General features: G+C 38.0%; 1 protein-coding gene across 2 annotated transcripts in view; it reads right to left on the minus strand.

Annotated features, from left to right (window-relative positions):
• Window positions 1-23,927, minus strand: part of Znf609 (zinc finger protein 609) — a 185,495-nt gene that overhangs the window by 47,736 nt on the left and 113,832 nt on the right. For both annotated transcript variants that reach the window (XM_015480550.2, XM_048793855.1), the window contains exon 3: window positions 1,649-1,874. In XM_015480550.2, the coding sequence (XP_015336036.2) occupies window positions 1,649-1,874 (226 nt within the window). The remainder of the gene's footprint in view (window positions 1-1,648; window positions 1,875-23,927) is intronic.

Below are 23,927 nucleotides of genomic sequence, written 5' to 3' on the forward strand. Positions count from 1 at the left end.
TTAAAAAAAAAAAAAAAAAAAAGAATGTGCTGGAGCATTGGGCACGGTGGTGCATGCCTGTAATTCCAGTGGCTTGGGAAGCTGAGGCAGGGAGGATCATAAGTTCAAAACTAGCTTCAGCAACTTAGTAAGGCCCTAAGCAATTCAGCTTGCTTATTGTCTCAAAATAAACAATAAAAAGGGCTGGGGATGTGGTTCAGTGGTAGAGTGCTTGCCTAGAATGCACAAGACCCTGGGTTCAATTCCAAGCACTGCAAAATCAAACAAACAAGCAACAACAACAACAACAACAACAAAAATCCAGGAGAATGAGCTGGATCACACAAACTCACTGTTATCAAGGGATCTTGATTACCTATTACCTGCTAAGGTACCTTTCATTCCTATTTCATTTTATTTTTTTATTTTTTAGTAGTAGTTGACACAATGCCTTTATTTTATTCATTTATTTATTTATATTTGGTGCTGAGGATTGAACCCAGGGACTCGAATGTGATAGGTGAAGCTCTACCACTGAGCCACAACCCAGCCCTCATTTTTTTAGGCTTATGAATTTCCAAAACAGAAACTCTGTTCTCAGGGCAAATGAAACTTAAGAAGTCTGTCTGGATGGAAGGCTTGGACAACAGCAACTTACAGCAAGCCAAAGACTTGGTGGATGTCTGAAAATAAGTCTATGTAAACATTTCCCTGTTGACTCAGCCCATAAAAATCTGTATTAAGTTGACAGATGCATGAAGTGGTACAGGTGGCTGGGCAATGAGGCAACCAATGGGAGGAAGGAGGTGACTACACTAAATGTTAAACAAGGCAAGAGCTGAGCAGGATATGGTGGTATACAGCTGTAATCTCAGCCACTTGGGAGGCTGATGTGTAAAAATCACAAACTCAAAGCCCTCAGCAACTTAGCAAGACCCTGTCTCAAAAAATAAAAGACTTGGGGTTGTAGCTCAGTGATCAAGTATCCCTGGGTTCAATTCCCAATACCAAAAAAAAAAAAAAAAAAAAAAAGAAAATGCAAAAGCTGCATCTTCAATGAGCCAAGATTAATTCAATTTAGAGTGAGTGTTCTCCATTCTCTTGACTCTCTCAGCTGCCATTATTTTTTTCTTAAAGCCTGAACCCAAATTTCATCTATAACCTAAATCTCCCATATAAATGATAGAGGGAGGTGGGCTGGGGATATAGCTCAGTTGGTAGAGTGCTTGCTTTGCTTGCACAAGGCTCTGGGTTCAATCCCCAGCACTATGGGGGTTTGGAGAGTGTGGATACAATCTGAATCACAATGCCAGCACCTATTAAATGACTGCCTGAATACAAGGGCCAACACTGTTGAAGAGTTATAAAGGGAGATAATTAATTTAACAAACTGGCACTGGGGGCTCAGGATACAGCTTAGCAGTAGAGTGGTTACTTACTTGTGATTCCCAGCACTGCAAAAACAAACAAATACTGGCATTGGAAATCTCTATAAATGAGATTCTGCTATTCTGTTTGGTTTGCTGCCATCCTATGGGTATTGCTAGCAGACCTGTTGACACATGAGACTCCTTATAAATACCTGGCAATATTTACAGCAATAAGCCCTTATTGGCTGCTTGGTAGAAGCAGGTTGAGAAGGGGTGAGAAAGCCATATACAGCACTTACCATCTTCTGTTTCCTGCCACACGATGCCTTCGAGGTTGACACTGGTTCCAGGTTCACAAGGGCCCAAGCACTCAGGCTCTGTGGCTAAAGCCACATCACATGTGTTGACACCAACTGATCTTGTCCGAACCATAATCTGCTCACAGGGAGATGAGATGTCATTATTGACCACTGGCACCAAAAGGTGGAGAGGCAGCACTGCTGGTGTGGAGACAGGGGACTCCATCTGTGGGGGAAGACAAAGCAGTAACTGAGTTGTAGCAAGATTATTTAGGATAAGTACCTTTCAGTATTTAATCTAGTTCCACATGCTTTGCTGCCAGAGTACAGAGGCTCTAAATATTAGACTGTGGTCCTTCCTTTCAAGTTCTAGGTCATGATTCCATTACAAATTTGTGGTTTAGATGAGAACACCAACAAACAAACAAACACACACACACACACACACACACACACACACCATACCTAGTCCTAGGAGAAGCTCTAATTATTTTTTTCTTCCCCCCTCCACTCTTCTTTCATATTCCCTTTCTTTTTTTTTCTCTTTCTATTTCCTTTTCTTTCTAACTATCTATCTATTTATTTAATGGTGCTGGGGATTAAACCCAGGGTCTTGTGCATGTGAGGCAAGCACTCTACCACTCTATCCCCAGCCCTCCTTTTCTTTATTTCTGTAGTACTCAGATCAAACCCAGGGCCTCACACATGCTAGGCACATGCTCTACCACTAAGTTATACCTCCTACTCCTCTATTTCTTATGAAAGACCTTTCTCATGAACTGTGCTTGGCTAAAAGTGGTCTTTTGTATGTTGTATTTTTCCTATTTCATTTAAAAGTCTCCAGTGGAAAAGAATTAGGGCCAAATTTCAGTAGCAGAACAAATAAGACTGATGTGAAAGACCCAGCTTTTCAGGCATATTCTGCTACCACTATGCTTCCTACCAATCTATCATTCACCCAATCTAACATTCAACAGTCAGTATATTATTTAGGTATAAAAGCCATGAATACAGATGGGGATAAAGAGAAGAAGAAATATCCAGATTTAGGAATGCTATAATTCCTAATGATTCTGGAGCTTTAGTACGACTAGCTAGAAGGAAATTTACTTAAAAGATATAGGAGAGTTGGGATTAATCTGATTGTGGTGGTTGGCTAATGAGAATGGCATTTTGGAGTAGGACTCTAACATCAAATCTATTTGTGAGGCTGGGCATAGTAGCACAGACCTATAATTCCATTAATTCAGGAAGCTGAGGTGGGAGAATTGCAAGTTTGAGGCCAGCCAGGGCACTGAGTGAGGCCCTAAGCAATTCAGTGAGACCATGATCCAATACAAAAAGGGTTGGGGATGTAGCTCAGTGTTCAGGCACTCAGTCCCCAGAACTGTCCCCTGCTTCCCCCACCAATCTCTCTCTCTCTCTTTCTCTGAAACAGGAGGTACTAATACAAATCCTGAAGCCAATCCACAGCAATCCAAAGCAGTCTGATTATACATACCTAAACAAAAATGTTAAACCAGCAATCTACCTCCAAAACTATAACTTCTCACAAAAACATAATTACTAGGTTCCAAGAAGAATAAAACACTTCTAGAGATAACATAAAAGTTGTAATGCAGCAGGTGATGATCCCTTAACTCTTTCATCAGACATAGAAAATGGGTCAAGGAGTGAGATTCTTGGGATTCTTATCAAAGACTTCTGAACTGGAAGTGGTGACGCAAGCCTGTAATTCTAGCTTTTTGGGAGGCTAAAGCAGGAGGATTACAAACTCAAGGCCAGCCTCAGTAATTTTTAGAAAGACTCCAACTCAAAATGAAAACTAAAAAGGATTGGGGATGTAGCTCAGTGGGAGAGTGTCCCTGGTTCAATCTCCAGTACCAAATGAAAACCAAAACTACATTTTTTAGTCAGATTAATTGTAGTCTTTGAATAGAAAATTCAGGGAACTACAGATGCATTCACAGTCTAAGCTGCTAGACAGCTTTGCAATGGAACTCTGATTCTGGGATAATTTACTGCATGACCACCACTCCCTCTCCTCCAAACACACACCTTTCTAGCCTTGAAAACTAGTTTAGAAGTGGAGGTATGAATATTGCTTTCTTTACAACTGGCTCCGACTTGCTAGCTTAGAAAGTCACCACAAATGAAAAATTGAAAAACACAACTTAAAATAAATACTTTTAGCTAAGCACAGTTAAATTATTAATAAAAAATAGAGGAGCTGGGGGTATAACTCTGTGGTAAAGCACTTGCCTAGCATGTTTGAGGCCCTGGTTCAATCCCTCACACCATTAAAAACAATACAAAAAAAAAAAAAAAGTCCATTGCTGAGCTTGTTTTCTGGTTCTGTTTCACAAACAATTTGTTGTTGTCCTTGCTGCTGCTGTTTTTTTTTGTATTTACTATTTGACATATAGTGCCAAACACCTTGAAGTCAGTCTAGATTTTTCTTAGCTCCTTTCTTTCTCTCAGGCACTTCAGCTAGGTTATTCATGGCTCTTAGACATAATAGCATATCTTCCTCCAGGGAGGTCAAGAGGAAGATATGCTATTATGTTCTAGATAAAGTCAAGCCCCCAATTCTGCCCTTGAGAAATCCAGAAAACAACACCTAAGACGCAAGTTGGAAACCCCAATTACTTTCAAACAGTATGTCTGGAAAGTAGAATGTAATCAAACACATGAAATAGTTACATTAATAAAATATTATGGACTGGGATGTAAACTTTGTTATAGAATATTTAAAGAGACATTGGCTGAATAGATCACTAAAAAACCTAAACCATATGAAAAACTTATTAACATTTGTACACCAAGACTACCCTTTAGATCAGAGAAAGTAGAGTTCAGGATCTTTGTATGAAAATAACTTTATCTCATTATTTACCTAATTAAAAATATATTTTGGGGTACAAAAAATGAAGACATCCACCTATGGGTGTGAAACTATGGGTTTCCTTTTACTTTGTAATAGAAATCTAAAAAGAGATCATAAAAGAAGTACAACAGTGTTTAATTTAATTACAGATCTAGCTCTGCTAATTACCATTTAGTCATATCTATAATATATATTAAGCCATAGTGCATCATAAGCAACTATGTGATATACATTTAATAACCTAGTCTGCTTTACAGGACTTCATATTCTACTACTAATTGCAAAAAACATAGTCTTATTTATTACTCTTCAGAAGAAAATAAAAAACAGAAAAGCATTTATTTTGCTCTCTTTCTCATATGCCTAGGACACAAAAGCAGACTGTCAGGAGATTGATGCCAACATGGAAAAGAAGGAATAGTAATATGAAAAAGTTAAGGTTATTAAATACCTTAAGGTTAAATACCTGGTTCTGGGATAATTTACTGCATGACCACCACTCTATCTATAATTCACCTCTCTCTCTCCCAAACACACACCTTAATAACTATAATAATAACACAAATTAGGCCAATTCCCAGTCTCTGAAAAGCTAAGACTGTCACCATGCCTCCTGGGGCTCTGCCCAATAGGGAGGTAAACAACAATAGAGAAAGAGACTAAGAAGAATAAAGAAAAGCCAGAACCATTAATCTTTCAAGAAGTAATTATACGCTGATTTCAACTGACTCTCATACATGAGAGGCAATGATGGAGAAAAATCTTCAAGGCTACAAAATAATTTTAGGAAAGGGGGTAGTGGCTGATGCCTGTAACCCCAGCAATTCTGGAGGCTGAGGCAGGAGAATCACAAGTATAAGGCCAGACTCAGCAATTTAGTGAGGCCCTAAGCAGCTTAGTGAGACCCTTGTCTCAAAATAAAAAGGGTTGGAGATGTGGCTCAGTGGTTGAGTGTCTTTGGGTTCAATCCCTGGTACAAAAAAAAAAAAAAAATTGGGCTGGCTATACACTTGTTAATCCCAGTTTTTTATTGGCCACTTAAGTAATAATTATTTACACCCAAAATGTAAGACAATGAAGATGTAAAAATGAAAAATGAGATCAACTAAATTTAATTTACAATAACCAGTGTATAAACTTCAGGCATTGCTATGTGGGACCACAGAATTACTGCCTTACATTACCTGAGTAAAATTTAGGGTATAATCTAGTATCAAAACTGATAATTATTTAATGTCATTTTGAATCATAATTCCAAGATCAGTCAGATGTGGTGGCACATACCTATGATCCCAGATACTAGAGAAACTGAGGCAAAGGATCTCAAGTTTGAGGCCAGCCTCAGTAATTTAGCGAGAACCTGTCTCAAAATAAACATAAAAAAGAGCTGGAGGGTTGTGGCTCAGTGGTAGAGTGCTTGCCTCACATGTGTGAGGCACTGGGTTCAATTCTCAGCACCGAATAAAAATAAAAGAATAAAATAAAGGTCCATCAGCACTAAAAAAATATTAAAAACAACAATAACAACAACAAAAAAGAGCTGGAAATGTAGTTCAGTGGTAGAGCACTCCTGGGCTAAATCTTCAGATCACAAAAACAAACAAATATTTGGAACAGAGATCTTCCCTCTCCTCTTCAGAATGTGAGTCTGATATCTTCATGTACACTGTCAAAAGGCAGAAAGAAAATTAGTTTTACTGATTAACTGGGGTAGCTCTACTCTCTTTTATTCAGGAATAGAAAGATAACTGGGGATAATGGTTAGATGAATGTTTACATTTATTCAGAATTATTAGATAAGATTGCATAGAAAGTACAACTGTAGGAAGTAGAATGTCATCAAATACACTAGTAATAAGATGTTATCAGCTGGGGATGTAGTTGGGTGCTAGAGTGCTTGCCTGAAGTGCATAAAGCTCTGAATTCAATCCCCAGCACTGGTGAAAAGAAAAGATGTTATAATTTTTCAATAATCTCAAAGGTCCTTCAAAATTTTATAGTGAATTAGTAATGTTAATAATAATATAGGTGCACAAGGCAAATGGATTAAAATGAAAACTTACTGATCCATGGACAAATAAACACTTCCTTTGCCAAAGTATTAAATAAAAACTTCATTGTCTCACAGTTTTTATTGTAGATTATTAAAAAAGGAAGTAACTTAAAATCCTATTTTTTTTTTAACATATTTGTTTGTTTTGTGTCCCAAGGTCTTGTGCATACTAAGCATGTGCTCTACTACTGAGCTACACACCCAGCCTCTATGTTGTTTATTTTTGTCTTTCAAATTAAAATACAGAGGGGGGAAAAAAATCCTCAATTGTTTGAACTGCCTTCTGTTGACTGGAATTTTGAGACAAAATAAGTTTACTATATTTTATTTTAATAATTAGAGGTTACTTTTGCTTATTATGAAAAATCAACAATTCCTTCTGAAAGGTTGGAAGGTAGAAATTACAGAATAATTGAGAATGTAGGAAGAAATTGAACTTCTCCTTTACATAAAGCTCTTGTCAGATGCAACAAAATATCCTGAGTAAATCCTAAAACCCAAGTACTGATGGAAGAAACCAGTTTTTTTCAAATATATCCCTCCCTTTAAAAAAGAAAAAGAAGAGGAGATTTCTGGTCTGTTGAGCTTCCAGATTTCACTTAGGGTACATTGAAAAACCAATTGTGAAAAAAACAAAGAGGGGAAAAAAAAAGATGATGACACAACAGGGTATCATAACCAGACTTCAACAATTTTAGAAGCTACATATTCTATTATTCACAGAATTACTTTAGCACTTAATTTTACCAATCTGTACCTGGTCAGGTCAGCAGTGAAGCCTATTCTAGTGTATACTAGAAGATGTAAGTGCAAAGAATTTATAATTTGAAGACCACAGGCTTGCCATGGGGGAGTTATCCTATTGTGATCCCTATATAGCATCAGCTTAGACCCTACAGAACTCTTCAGGTAAAAAAGAGGAGATAGGGCTGGGGATGTGGCTCAAGCGGTAGCGCGCTCGCCTGGCATGCGTGCGGCCCAGGTTCGATCCTCAGCACCACATACAAACAAAGATGTTGTGTCTGCCGAAAACTAAAAAATAAATATTAAAAAAAAAAAAATTCTCTCTCTCTCTCTCAAAAAAAAAAAAAAAAAAAGAGGAGATAGCACAGGCAGGGGTGGTGGTGCATGCCTATAATCCCAGCAACTCCAGAGGCTGGGGCAGGAGAATCACAGGTTCAAGGACAGACTGTGCGACTTACTGAGGCCCTAAGCAACTTAGTGAGACCACGTTTCAAAATAAAAAATAAAAAGGGCTGGGGATGTGGCTCAGTGATAAAGCGTCCCTAGGTTCAATCTCTAGTACCCGGAGAGAGAGGAAGAGAGGAAGAGAGAAAAGGAGATAGCAGATCAAACAATTCTAATATTCCACCTGGTTTAAATTCCCAGCATGTGGGAATGGATAAAATTATGTTTGAAATGTAACAAAGAAAAAAAATATCATAAGCAAAAGCAATACATAAGACAAATCACAACAGTGTCCAGTACTGTGGCAGTTTTTTGCTGAATGAACTATCTCCTCTGCTCTAAGTCTTAGGAAGAAATTCACATTATCCTTCAAATCTACTTTTACAGCTGACAAGTGATGATAGGGACCTAAGTTACTACCTCTAAGGCTGACTGTATTTTTAACCACAGAAGGCCAATGATCCTTCCATTTCTGTACTGTTCCAGGGTAAGAACTGCTTCCTAAAAATAAAGAACTTGAGCAAAATTCATTTTTCGGCTGTAACTATTTTCATACTATTTTAATTTCCTTTCATAATACTTTCACATTTCCTAAAAAGTCAGGGCAGAAATGTGTTATCTCTACTACATTATTGTATCTCTGAATATAAAAACAAGTAAGCAAACAAACAAAAAATCCATAAACCACATACGGTGTGAACACAAAAGAAAGCTAAATTCTTTTTTTGAATCATTTAGAATCATAGATGTCAGAAGAAAAACCTTCAATAGTGATTCCTAGTCTAGCTGACACAAACCAACTTAATCTATAAGTGGCTGGACCAAACAATTCTAAAGAACTTAATCATCATTCATATTGATGGTCATATGAAAAAACATAAAAATTCTAAAATAAAACCTCTGCTGTAGTACAGGAAAGAGAAATGACATGATTCTTCCTGCTCTTATGCCAGTTGTTCTCAAACTGTTTGGTCTTGGGAATCCTTTAAATTTTCAAAAATTGAGAACTTTATTTTGGTATTAAGAATTAAATCCAAGGGTGCTTTACCACTGAGCTACATCCCCAGATCCTTTTGCTTTTTATTTTGAGACAGGGTCTCACTAAGTTGATTAGGGCCTTGCTAAATTGCTAAGGCTATCCTGTCTCAGCCTCCCCACTGTTGTGATAATAGGTGTTACATGTGCTCCATAGTGTCTGGCAAAAGTTGAGAACTTTAAAAAGCTTATATTTATGTAGACTGTATCTATTAGTATTTACCACATTATAAATTAAAAGATACTAATATATAGCAGGAAATTTATTTAATAACTTAATTTTGTATGAGACAAAATTAGAGACATAAGGCTTAGGGTGTGGCTCAGTGATAAGAGTTCTTGCTTAGAATGTGCAAGGTCCTGGGTTTCATCCCCAGCACTGGGAGGGAGAAAAGTTGAGAGACAGAAAACAGACTAGTAGTTACCAGGGAGAAGAAAGAAAAGGGAGGTGAGTGTGGTTATGAAACACTTTAGAGATCCTTAGGATGATGGATTTGTTTTAACACACTGACCCATGACAGAATTGCAATGGAACTAAACAGATACATACAAATAATTATGAGTGAAATAGGGAAAATGCTGTTCCTAAATTAAATAGGTGGACTGTATCAGTATCAACCCTCCAGTTCTGACACTGTACTATAGTTTTGCAAGATGTTACCACTGGGGGAAAACTAGGTAAAGGGTAAAGAAGATCTCTGTTTTATTTATCTCAACAATAATGATTTAAAATAAAAAGAGTGATTTTAAAAAAATTGAATGCTAAATGCAGTGGCATATGCCTGTTATCCCAGCAACTTGGGAGGCTGAGGCAGGAGAATCCCAAGTTGGAGGACAGCCTAGGCAACTTAGGGAGACCCTCTTTCAAATGTGAAAAGGGCTGAGAATGAAGCTCAGTGGTAAACCATCCCTAGGTTCAATTCCAAGTATAAAACAAAAACAAAAAAACAACAAAAAAAGGCATTTCATGAAAAAACTGGCTAGTTCAGCTTGCAACTAAATCACACAAGTGCTTTTCCTAGAGACATGTACTTCTTATTTTGTTGGGAATTGAACCTGGGTCTTGTGTGAGACAAGAGTTCTGCCAATGAGCTACATCCCCAACTCCCAAAAGTTGAGATTTAATAAAATTTTAACACATCATTGAGAACATTTAAATGTGGAACTGGTTCTTATTTTTTTTGTCTTTTACTTTGCATATAAATATGATAACTATGAGTACAATTTGTCATCACTGCCTTGATTCATGCCAAGATACCAGCCACTTACACATTACTACTTCTGTACCATAAGTCAACAGAGTGACAAAGTAAAAATGTGTAGTAATATCATGAAAATAGTTTGACCTTGCAGAATACCTAAAAAGGAGTCAGGCACTGTGGCAGGGGAGGCTGAGGCAGGAGTATCATGAGTTTAAAGCCAGCCTTAGCAACTTAGCAAGGCCCTAAGCAACTCAGTGAGGCCCTGTCTCTAAATAAAATAGAAAAAAAGGGCTGGGGATGTGGCTCATGATAAAGAGCCCCTGGATTCAATCCCTGAAAACAAACCAACCAACCACCTAAAAATAAAAAGCTTTTAGGAATATACAGAATCTGAAGGTCATATTTTGAGAACCAATCAAATTTCATGATCTGGATTTGAGGAAGAGACCAACACTCCAAAAGCATATTCCCACCTGATTCCTAAATAGAACTGGGATTCTGGTAGGAAGGGTAATATGAAAGTACTATAACAGGGTAGTATGGAATGGAAGGAAGGATAAGGAAAAAAAGACAAGAAAGTAGGGAAAATTATTAACAAGAGTGGTGTAGGAAAGAGCCACCCCTAGGATCCAAATACTAAGGATTTTATAAGTCAGGGATGCTTACAGGTTAGATATTAATAAATTTCAGCAATTCAATCAAAAATCAATTGGTGTAGATTTTTTTTTTTTTTGTACTAGAGATTGAACGCAGGAGCTATCAACCACTGAGCCACATCTCCAGTACTTTTTATTTTTTATTTTATAATAGGGTCTTGCTAATTTGTTCAGGACCTATCTTATTTGCTAAGGCTAGCCTCGAACTTGTCATCCTCCTGCCTCAGTCTCCTGAGTTGCTGGGATTATAGGCATATACCACCATGCCACCCTGTAGTAAGTGAATATAAAAAAAAAAAAATTGGAGCCAGGTGTACTGGCATACACCTACAACCCTGACTACTCAGCATCCTGAGGTAAGAGGATTGCAAGTTCAAGGTCAGCCTCAGCAACTCAGTGAGACTCTGTACTAAAACAAGATAAAGTTAGGCCTAGGGGTGCATGTCTGTAATGTCTGTGGCTTGGGAGGCTGAGACAGGAAGACCACAAGTTCAAAGCCAGCCTCAGCAATGGCAAGCCACTAAGCAACTCAGTGAGACCTTGTCTCTAAATAAAGTACAAAAAGGGCTGAGGATGTGGCTCAGTGGTTGAGTGTCCCTGAGTTCAATCCCCAGTACAAAGAAACAAAAACAAAAATGTACATCAGTGAGTGGTACAGTGTCCCGAGTTCAATCAGTACTGCAAAAACGAAAACATTGTGTGTGTGTGTGTGTGTGTGTGTATATATAAACATCAAAGTATTTTATAAGGTCATTAACTGAACCCAAAATGCTTAGTATGCAGTATCCAGTTATACACAGTGAAAGTTCAATACATATAAGTTAATAATAATAATAATAATAATAAAAATCTTGTTAATTTAATCTTTATAGAGTCTCAAGACATCATGAATCTCTCATTCACACATTCAGAGAATGAGTTAAAGTATGAAGTAGTATAGTTTTGACTTTTCATCATGATTTCCCTTACTTTTCCTTCTGATGGAAGAATCTCTTTCTTATGGAAAACCCATTCTCCCAACTTCACTCTATTATAGAAGTGGGCCCAGACCTACCCTAACTACATGAAATAGGTACTCCACAGGCTATAGGGATTCTTTTTTCCTTTGGTACCTGAAGCTAGAAGGACTAATCAAATAAGCAGCTGCCAGCAGCCACTTTGCCTTACACATGAGGAAAGCTTCCTTATTTAGGAGAAAGCAGAATAGGGAGGTGAGCAATGTCAGAATCCCAATAACATTATTTGATCCTTTGCTTAAAACTAATAAACTCTATGCCTGGGAACCTATAAATTCCTTGGTGGTTTATACTAGTTTGAGCCAGGTTCTGTCACAACCGAAAGTCATGACCACTATATCATCCACAAGTTTATACACATACTTCTAATTTAGTCACTGAAGTTATAATAAAAATGTTGAACAAGACTTGTGATACACTACATCTACCCTAGCTGACAAAAATCTAGTAAGCTATATACTCTTTAAATGTAGCTCTTCACACAACTATAGAATCACCCAACTGTATCACCATCCATTGCACATTTCATCCATATATCATTCAGAATATCATAAAAGGCTCTTTGAAATACCTTGACAAAAATCAAGGCACTCTAATCTCCCCACCTAACAACTCTATTGAGTGAAAAGAAGGGGGACAGATTTTAGCATGTCTTGATTTAGAATTAAATTTGGTTCCTAATAAACATTCTTTTTCTGGATTTCTTTCCTCACTCTGTAACATTAAATACTACTGCGGTACAATGATTATATTATGTTAAGTGATTAATAAATAAAATAAAAACATTTCATTTATTTTAGGTCATTAGGTCAGTGGAAACACATGTGAACAAGTAGTGTTTCGTGGTGGATTAGGAATGTAGCTCAGTGGTAGAGCACCTCTAGGTTTAATTCCCAGTATCCTCACCAAGTGAACAAATAGTTAAAGCAATGTCATAAAAGATGCAGAAGAGGTAGGTATAAAAGGGGCAAAATCACTTATGTCTATCTGAGAGAAAGGCATGTGACATTTCACTACTCTCTCTATATATCTCTCTCTATATATATATTGCAGTGCTAGGGACTGAACGCAGGCTGTCATGCACGCTAGGCAAGTACTCTACTACTGAGCCCAGCCCTTTTTATTTTATTCGGAGACAGAGTCTGGCTAAGTTGCCCAGACTGGCCTGCAACTTGCAATCCTCCTGCCTCAGCTTCCTGAGTAGCTCGGATTATAGCTGAATCCTGCTTCAGCTGAATCTTAAGAAATCAATTAACAGAAAGATAAGGAAAATTAGGTTATTTTGGTCTCATGAAATACCAATTATATGGCCTGAGAGGAAGCTACAATAGTTTGGCATAAGGGCTAGAGAGAATGGTAAGAGATTACATGTAATGGTTAAGAAAAGTCACTGTGGAGTTATAAAAAAGGAAAAATGACACGATTCAATATGCTTTTTAAATTTTTACACTGCTTTAAAAGGAGATTAATCAGAAGGCAAGGACACCAGTAAGGGGCCCATTATAACAGCCCAAGTAAGACAAGATGACTTCAACCAAGACAGAAGTTGTAATGGAAAGAAAGAAATAAATTAAAGGTGGAATCAATAAGACTCAAGAGACTCAATGATGGACTCAAAGTTCAGGAGGTAAGAAAAGACCTGGGCTCACTTTGAAAGTTTTGGTGCTATTATGTCAGACACGAAATAGAAGAAAACAACAGCAGCAAAGAACAACGACAAATTATTGTCAGGACAGAATCAGAAAACAAGCCGAAAACTTAACTGTGTGTGTGTGTGTGTGAGCATGCGCACACGCCCAAGCACAGGGCTAAGAATCAAACTCAGGATCTCATGCTTGCTAGTCAAGAGCTCTACCACTAAGACTTTAACCCTAGATACAAGTTTTAAAGTAGGACTGGAACTAGGGGAAAAATCAGAGTAGTAAATAATAGAAGCCTGAGCTTGCTTCAGTGAAACAGCCCAATAATATGGTATAAAGAGTTAAAAAGCAAGCAAACAAGTTAGGGAGAGAATCCATGGAATATCCACAGTTAAAGAAGTAAATCTACTAGAACAGAGATCCTGCACCTAATAGAAGAAAAAGTATGCCCAAATCTTTACCATGTCGGCCTAGGATCTACTTTCCTTAACAAGACTCCTAAAGCACAAGAAGTAAAAATCAAGAATCAATAAATGGGATGGACTCAAATTAAAAAGCTTCTTCTCAGCGAAGGAAACAATCAATAATGTGAGGAGAGAACCTACAGATTGGGAGAAAAGCTTTACCACATGCACCTCCGATAAAGCATTAATCTCTAGGATATATAAAGAACTCAAAAAACTTAACACCAAAATAACCAAATCAATAAATGGGCTAAGGAACTGAATAGACACTTCACAAAAGAAGAAATACAATTGGGCTGGGGATGTGGCTCAAGCAGTAGCGCGCTTGCCTGGCATGTGTGCGGCCCAGGTTCGATCCTCAGCACCACATACAAAAAAGATGTTGTGTCCGCCGAAAACTGAAAAATATTTAAAAAATTTTAAAAAAGAGAAATACAATCAATTAACAAACCTGAAAAGTGTTCAACATTTCTAGCAATTAGAGAAATGCAAATCGAAACTACTTTAAGATTTCATCTCACTCCTGTCAGAATGATAATCATCAAGAATACAGGCAATAATAAATGTTGGTGAGGATGTGGGGAAAACGGTACCCTCATACACTGCTGGTGGGACTGCAAATTGGTGCAACTACTATGGAAAGCAGTATGGAGATTCCTCAGAAAACTTGGAATGGAACCACCATTTGACCCAGCTATCCCATTCCTCAGTTTATACCCAAAGGATGTGGACACAGCCACATCAATGTTTATAGCAGCACAATTCACAATAGCTAAACTGTGGAACCAACCTAGATGCCCTTCAGTAAATGAATGGATAAAGAAAATGTGATTAAAGAAGAATGAAATTATGGCATTTGCTAGTAAATGGATGGAGTTGGAGAATAGCATGCTAAGTGAAATAAGCCAATCCTGAAAAACTCAAATGTTTTCTCTAATATGTGGATGTTAATTCACAGTAAGGCAGGGGGCACTAGAGAAGAATAGCATTACCTTAGATTAGGTAGAGGGAAGTGAAGAGAGGGGAGGGGACGTGAGGATAGGAAAGACAGTAGAATGAAACGGACATTACTTTATGTATATAGGTGACTGCATGACCAATAAGATTCTACAACATATATTCAGAAAAATGAGAAATTATATCCCATTTATGTATATCAAAGTGCACAAATGCGTTCTACTGTCATGTATAAATAATTAAAACAAATAAAAAATTTTAAAAAAGAAGTAGTAGTAGTAAATCCAGCTAGGCATGGTGGTGCATACCTGTAATCCTAGCGATTTGGGAGTCTGAGGCAGGAGGATCTCAAGTTCAAAGCCAACCTCAGCAAAAAGTGAGGTGCTAAGCAACTCGGTGAACTCTATCTCTTAATAAAATACAAACTGGGGTTGGAGATGTAGTACAGGGGTTGAGTGCCCCTGCATTGAATCCCTGGTTCAAAACACACACACACACACACACACACAAAATGGCTAGGGATGTAGCTCAGTGGTAAAGCTCCACTAGGTTAATAATACCCAGCACCCCCCACCCCCCAAAAAAAGGTCAAAAACAGAATCACAATGGAGAAAAACAAAGCCTTTTAACCAAGGTAGGGCATTAGGCAAATCCAACAATGTATAAGAGTCATCATATTTGCTGGGTGTGGTGGCACATGCCTTTAATCCCAAAGATTTCGGAGGATGAGGCAGCAGAATCACAAGTTGGAGGCCAGCCTGGGCAACTAAGCAATGCCTTCAGCAACTTAGCAAGACCCTATCACAAAGTAAAAAAAGGCTGGGGATGTGGCTCAGTGGACAAACACTCCCCTGGTTTCAATCCCCGGTTTAAAAAGAAAAAAAAGTCACTACATTCTAGTTAACAGATTTTTACTACCTTCACTATTAAATATAGTCCTTATTCTAACATCCCAAATTCATTCAATAGCAATAAAATTGAGACTCGTGGTGCTGAGGATTGCCTCACACATGCTAGGCAAGCGCTCTACCACTGAGTTATAGTCCCAGCCCCCAAACTTCATTTTAGATTAGGAGATGAACTGGTAAACAAATAATCATAACAAAAGTGAACAAAGGGCTACAAATATTTTGCCCAGAGAGTGGCTACCAGAGGGAATAGGGAAGACTTCATATAGAAGTAGACCTAAAGGATAAGTAGCAATTTCTCAAAGAGAAAAAAAAAAAAAGCATCCTCCTAGCAGAAGGAGCAGCCTGCTCAAAGATGCAAAGGCATGAACAAACACAACAGCAAGTTGGTTGGCTGGAGTAAAGAGTACAGGGAAAATAAAATTTATAGTATAGAGAAAATAAAATTACAAAGCCACTCAGGAGACAAAACAAAGGGATGATGTTATCGTATTTGTATGTTTAAAGGTAAAATTAATGGAAGAAGGGGAATAAACAGAAGAGATTGAAAAGGAGGACTCCTGGGAATAAACAGGGTAAATGATAAAAGTTAGAAGTGAGGAGATAACAGGAAGGACTCAAACACTTAGGACCTATAAGCAATTTGAGAAGCATCAGACATGTAGGTGATCAGTAAAGGAGTTAGGTATGACTAGAATTTCTGGTTTAGATAGCTGGGAGGTGATTCATTCCAAATACTTACTGTGCACCTCAAACACGCCAGGTACTATTGTAGGTTTGGAGGATACAAGAATGAGCAAGACAGTTAAAAACCCCAGTCTCAGCCAGGTGCAGTGGCATAGGCCTGGGACTTTGGAGGCTGAAACAGGAGGATCCCAAGTTCAAAGCCAGCCTTAGCAACTTAGGGAGGCCCTCAGCAACTAAGCAAGATCCTCTCAAAAAAAAAAAAAAAAAAAAAAAAATCAAAAGGTTTGAGGATGTGGCTGAGTGGCAAAACACCTCTGTGTTAATTCCTAGAACCAACCAACCATAGCAATAAAAAACCACCACTGGAGCTGAAATTTGAGTAGATGGTATTCCACTAACTGGAAGAAAAAGAAAAGGTTTATTTAGTTAGAGGGAGACTGCAGGGAGCAGAGAAGCATGATTATGACTTTTTTTTTTTTTAACTTTGCTCAGTTGCCAATACTGTAGGAAAAGAAGAAAAGAGGTACATAGATTTTTGGTGCATAATCGGAAGGAGTTATTTGAAGTCTTCCCTACCCCCAGATTGGGGTTTGAACTCACTGAACCATATCTCCAGCCCTTTTGTTTATTTACCTACTTACATTGATTGACAGATGATGGGGATTGAATCCAGAGACACTTTGCCATTGAACTATATCCCTAGTCCTTTTTATTTTGAGACAAGCTAGGTTGCTCAGGCTAGCCTTGAACTTATAATCCTCCTATCTCATCCTCCCTGGTTGCTAGTATTACAAGTGTGTGCCACTGTACCTGGCTCACCTGAGTATTTTTAATGATGTAAAAATTATACTTACATACACATACCCCCCCACATAATTTTTCTGACAAAGTTGAAAGAGTTGAGTAATATACCCAAGTAGACAAGAGTATGTAAAAACAAAATCAGAAAAAAATCTAAAATGTGCATTCTAAAATAATCTCAACACTATATCTCTACGCCATATTTTTAGTGAATAAAAAGAAAAAAGGATATAATGTAGAATGAACTATATTAGTTCATTAATGTTAGTGATTTCTTACTATGTATATATGATTCCAACACAATATGTAGATCAGCAGATAAAATTAAGAGGTTGAGAACTGGAAGAATATTGTAGTTTTCATCTCTGGGTAGTGAGATTCTAGATTTTTAGTTTCTCTTATTTTTTTTTCAATTTCATTTTTTATTACATTAAAAATTATATTTTAGTTTAAAGTTCTTTTTTTTTTTTAATTTTTTTTAGGTGTAGATGGACACAACACAATGCCTTTATTTTTTTATGTGGTGCTGAGGATCAAACTCAGGCCCCACCCGTGCTAGGCAAGTGCTCTACCACTGAGCCACAATCCCAGCCCCTAAAGTTCATTTTTATTTTGAAGGAAAGGGGAGAAATATTTACATATGTGAAGATTTATTGCAGGAACAGAGACCTAGGTTAACAGGAAATGAGGCAGGTAGGAGAAGACTTAAGAATACTTTAGAGTATTTAATAGAAGGTAGAGGCAGAAGGATAAGGACATTAAATTAGAACATCTATTGTATAGGTCACTGGGTAACAAGAATAGTAACATCTGGGTGGTTCCTAAGAGCTGGGGATGGGGCAGTAGCTCAATAACCTTCATAAGGCAAATATATATATTTATAATCTAAGGACAGATTGTATTCATCTAATTCTAGTTGTCTAGAACAAACAGGCATATTTCATGCATATGTATATGTGCAAAATCTTTGTTGAGAAATAAACAGCAATCCCAAACCCCTCTCTGTGGTAACCAGTATTCTGCCTGGAACAGGGCCAGAAAAAAGGCCCATTTCCAACACTTCTGAGAAAACTGTGGCTTCTCCTTATCAAATTAAAATGCAAAGCAGTTCACTCCAGTGTCACTGGGAACTGTCAGAAAGGGATTATGGTTCCCATCCCAAGGATGCAGGTCAGCTAAACAATACCCATCTTCCGTTGCTGAGAAGGAAGGGAGAAAGAGGAGAATGATTAGGCCTGTTTCCAAATAGCAGTTCCTTCTGCTTGTTACCGTGGTAACCTCCCTTCCCAGAGCTGCTCTTATTTGTCTCTCTCTCTCTGACCTTCATGTTGCTCTGACAGTAACTGAGGAGGAAAAGGTGCCAGTCTGCCAGCTAAGCACTCAAGCTGAGGGCACTGAGCAAGAAAAAGAGCCACTCAAAGTCGCTCTCCTTCAAACTCTAAACAGTGACCTGACAGTGATTAGAGTTCTGAAAAAGATTTCTGGTAGCCCTTGTCATTTCATCCTTCCTCCCCTGCTCTCACAGGCACCTCACTTCTCTGATACATCCTTTTAGCATAAGGAAGCTGAGTCAGAGTCAAGTGGGTAGGTGAGAAGTTACAGAAAAGAAAAATTAAGGCATGACAAGCTAAAGAGTACGGATAACCAAAAATTAGCTCAAAGCTGCCTAAGACAAATATCAGCATAGTGATTTTTTTTGGGGGGAGGGGGTACAGAGGATTAAACCCAGGGGTGCTTTATCACCAAGTTATATCCCCAGCCTTTTTTAGTTTTTAATTTTGAGACAGGGTCTAAGTTGCCAAGGCTGACCTTGACTTGTGTTCTTCCTGCCTCAACCTCCCAAGTCACTCTTTTTTTTTTTTTTTTTTTTGGAAAGAGAGAGAGAGAATTTTTAGTATTTATTTATTTATTTTTCGGTGGACACAACATCTTTGTTTGTATGTGGTGCTGAGGATCGAACCTGCGCCGCACGCATGCCAGGCGAGCGCGCTACCACTTGAGCCACATCCCCAGCCCCAAGTCACTCTTATTACAGACATGAGCTACCACTTTTGGCCAGCATAGCTTCTTATTTCCTCCCTCTTCAGGATTCCTGCCATGAGTATAGTCAGCACAGGTTATGAGGGCAATTATTACAGTACTTGGGACCAGGATTGGGGGAGGGCCCAAACTCTTAGTGCTTCTTATTGTTTAAGAGAGAGAGAGAGAGAGAGAGAGAGAGAGAGAGAGAGAGAGAGAGAGAGAATTTTTAATATTTATTTTTCAGTTTTTGGCGGACACAACATCTTTGTATGTGGTGCTGAGGATCGAACCCGGGCCACACGCATGCCAGGTGAGCGCGCTACCGCTTGAACCATATCCCCAGCCCCTTCTTATTGTTTCTGAAGCACTGGCTACACATAATTCAATAATTTAAGAAATAACAGCCAGGAGCAGTGGCATATGTAGGTAAGCCCAGCAGCTTGGGAAGCAGGAGTAACACAAATTCAAAGCCAGCCTCAGCAACTTAGTGAGGCCCTTAGCAACTAAGCAAGACTCTGTCTAAAATAAAAAATTAAAAGGTTTGGGGATGTGGCTCAGTGGTTAAGTGCCCCTGGGTTCAATCCTCAATACCAAAACAAAACAAATATCCCCCACAAACAAAACAAAAGAAAAAAAAACTCAAATAATTATTGAGTACCCCCTATGTGAAACTCCTGGGCAAGGCAATGGATGTAGAATGGTAAATGAAAGAGATGGATAAATACATAGAATTGAAAACTGCTATTAAGGAACAAATAGGACATAGAATAATAAAATATACATTGGGAGATATCTAGTAAAGGGGTTGGATTTAAACTGTAACCTGAAAGATGAGAAAGAGCCAGTCACATGAACAACCAAGAGATAGGTCCTCTGTGCCAAAAGCCACATGGGGCAGCAGAGTGCCAGTGGGTCTGTGTGGAGGTGGGCTTGGGTCAAACAGACATTGGATCTCAACAAGGTAGCAGAAAACAGACACTGGATCTCAACAAGGTAGCAGAGAAAAAAATGTGAAACGTCTTGGTCGTGGTTTTATATTGATTATATGTTGAAGTAATATTTTGGATTGACTGGGTTAAGTAAAATGTATTATGTAAATTTTAAAAAGAACCCAGGGGGGCTGGGATTGTGGCTCAGTGGTACAGCACTTACCTGGCATGCATGAGGCACTGGGTATGATCCTCAGCACCGCATAAAAATAAATAAAGGTATTATGTCCACCCACAACCAGAAATATTAAAAAAAAAAAAAAAAGAACCCAGGGATAAACACTTCTAGGAGAGAGAGCAGCATTTATAGAAACCCCGAAGGCAGGAAAGATTCTGGTATATATTTGAGGTCTATATTTCATTTCATATTACTAAACATATTCATGGGAAGAAATGAGTTTGCTGATTTTAGAAGTTTAGGAGGCTCAGGGACTGGGCAACATCAAAAGAGCCAAATGTTGGGGCTGGGGTTGTGGCTCAGTGGTGGAGTGCTCTCCTAGCATGCATGAGACACTGGGTTCGATCCTCAGCACCACATAAATGTAAAATATATTGTGTCCATCTAAAACTAAAAACTATATTAAAAAAAAAAAAGAACCAAATGTTATCCACTGAGTTCAAATGACTTTATTATCAATCATGAGAAGACTATAGTATAAGAATGGTTCACCAATCCATGTTGTAGAGAAATAAGAGCTACAATACTGGGGTCAGTTTTCTGCTGAAAACAGTTACTATATTCCAAGAGACACTTTGTATAAAAGTAAGGCTGACTTCCATTAGTCATCTTAAATGGCATCCTCAAATCCTTAACAGCAGGTCCAAGCTTTAGTCTCTATTTTCCACCATTAAGCTATTATGTATAATCTTAGGCAAGTAAATTCACTTTTCCAAACTTTAGCTTTAAGAAATGAAGTAGTAGGACTGTCTGATCTCTAAGGAGACTGTCTTGTGACTTTTTCAGGTACATGTGACAGAAAACCACAATCTGGCTTAAACAAAAAGAACTTGTGAATCGCCTGCGTCAAGCCTCTCTAGACGTTTTTTCCCCTAACCACACTAACAAAAATCCTTAGATTCATTCTAATTGAAGCAGCTTATGGAGTTTAAAAGCTAATGTTCCTTAAAATCTTTATATTTTGTGATATAGCAAAGCATGCAACTAAGAGGAAAAACAATCCAGGCAGAAGAAAGAAATGGTATACAAACTTCAGTTAATACAACTAACCAACTAATAAAGCAAACACAATGAAAGCTAATCAGGAAAATTTCAAGTATTATTAGGGGAGAGATTTTTTAAAAAGTTGACATTTTTATTGAGATATAATTGATATATAATGAACTACATATAGTTAGATGATATAATTTGATAAGTAGTGATATATATATGTATATATTTTAAATCATTGTCATAATGAAGACAATGAATATAATACCCATCACCCAGAAGTTTTATCATATTACTTCATGCTGCTTTGTTATCTCTTGCAGGCCCCTCTGAATCCTACCCCCACGCCAGAGGCAACCCTGATTACTTTGTGCCATATATTGGTATGAATTTTCTATAACCTTTTAAAGTATAAATTGAATAATACAATATACTTTTTCTAATTGTCTGAATTCTCATTGGAAATATTGAATATTTCCAAAGTGACTGCATGTATCAATAATTTTTAAAATATATATGTATTTTTAGTTGTAGATGGACACAATATCTTTAATTAATTAATTAATTAGTATATGGTGCTGAGGATGGAACCCAGAGACTCACACATGCGAGGCAAGCACTCTACCACTGAGCCACAACTCCAGCCCCTACAGTTAATTAATTTTGACTGCTGAGTATTATTCCATGGTAAGGATTTACCACCTGGATGCATTTATTTGTTTGTGGATATTAGGACTGTTTTCAGGTTTGGCTATTACTAATAAAGCATCTATGAATTAAAAAAAAAATCTTTATATTTTGGCTGGGTGTAGTGGTAAAAGCCTGTAATCCCAGCCACTTGGGGAGCTGATGCAGAAGGATCACATCAAGGCCAGACTGGCAACTTAGCAAGTACTTTTATCAAAATTAAAAATAAAAAGGTCTGAGGGTGGGCTGGGGTTGTGGCTGAGTGGTAGAGCACTTGCTTCCCACATTCCCACATGTGAGTTACTGGGTTCGATCCTCAGCACCATATGAAAGTAAATTAGTGTGTCCATCTACAACTTAAAAAAAAAAAAAAAAAAAAAGGGCTGAGGATATAACTCAGTGGTAGAAGGTCCCTGGATTCAAACCCCAGAACGGCCAAATAAAAACAAAAACAAAATAAAATCCCCAATTTTATATTTTGTAAATATTTATATCTCCTCTAAGTCTTTGCCTATTCATTTTTTCTTTAAAACCATGGAACATATTTACTTTTTGTCTGTCCAGCATCACACTTCCTGTAGAAGAACACTGCTCCTCCTCTCCCCATCTGTGTGTCCTGAGTAAAATGGGCAATCACTGTCTCTGTAAGTACCTGTACTTGTATGGGATAAGCATCAATCTATTCCTTTATTTCTTCTAAAATAAACTGCTGGTGAAATATTTCTTTGTTTTTTTTTAGAGGAAGAGCCATGCTTCATCCCCCCGCCCGCCCCACCTGCCTCCAGTAATAGAGATTGAGCACTTACTCACTGAACCACATCCCTAGCCCTTTTATTTATTCATTTATTTATTTCTGAGACAAGAGTCTTGCTAATTGCTTAGGGCTTTGCTAAATTGCTGGGGCTGGATTTGAACTCTCGATCCTCCGAGCCATTGGGATTACAGCATGCACCATGGAGCCTAGCCCCATGCTTCAATATTTTTTGGGGGGGAAGAAGGGGACAGTGTGCAGGGGATTGAATTCAGGAGTAATCAACCTTTGAGCCACATCTACAGTCCTGTTTTTTGTATTTTATTTAGAGGCAGGGTCTCACTGAATTGCTTAGCCTTCACTATTTTTGCTGAGGCTAAGCTTTGAATTCACCATCCTCCTGCCTCTGCCTCCTGAGCCGCTGAGATTATAGGCCTGTGCCTTGGCACCTGGCCCCATGCTTCATTCTTAATGTGCATACTCATAATATCAAAACCTTCATACTCCATCTACTCATAAAAGTATTTATTTTTTGTATACTCCTGAAATATAATACTTGAGCAAGAGTGAAGGGAGTTTTATCACAAGTGTTAATAAGGCTGGGCGCAAACATCAATCCTTATCCGCTTAGTTCTATTATAGAAATGAATATGGTTGGATCCTCAAAACATTCTGAATTACTCTTGAAGATGGGAACTTGCTTGCTTTAAGTTTTTTTGTTGTTGTTCAACAGGAGATTGAACCCAGAGGTGCTCCACCACTGAGCTACATCCCAACCCTTTTTATTTTTGAGATAGGGTCTCACTAAATTGCCAAGGCCCGCCTTAAACTCTTGATCCTGCATAGTATCCTCTGTCACTAGGATTACAGGCATGTGCTACCATGCTTGGCTAGATCCCTGAATGGTGGAAACTTTACTGAAGACCAACTACAATTTTCAGATAATGAAAAGCCCATTTATCAGATGTCAGAATTTCACTGCATCATGAACATATTTTTTGTCAATTATGTTTTGATAAAATATAATTTAAATAAAATGTTATAATCTAAAACATAATTTTAAGGGCTGGGGATATAGCTTAGTTGGTAGAGTGCTTGCCTCACATGCTCAAGGCCCTGGGTTCAGTCCCCAATACCACAAAAAAAAAAAAAAAAAAAAAAAACCCCA

This window comes from Marmota marmota, unplaced genomic scaffold, assembly GCF_001458135.2.
Source record: "Marmota marmota marmota unplaced genomic scaffold, marMar, whole genome shotgun sequence".
NCBI classification, from domain to species: Eukaryota; Metazoa; Chordata; class Mammalia; order Rodentia; family Sciuridae; genus Marmota; species Marmota marmota.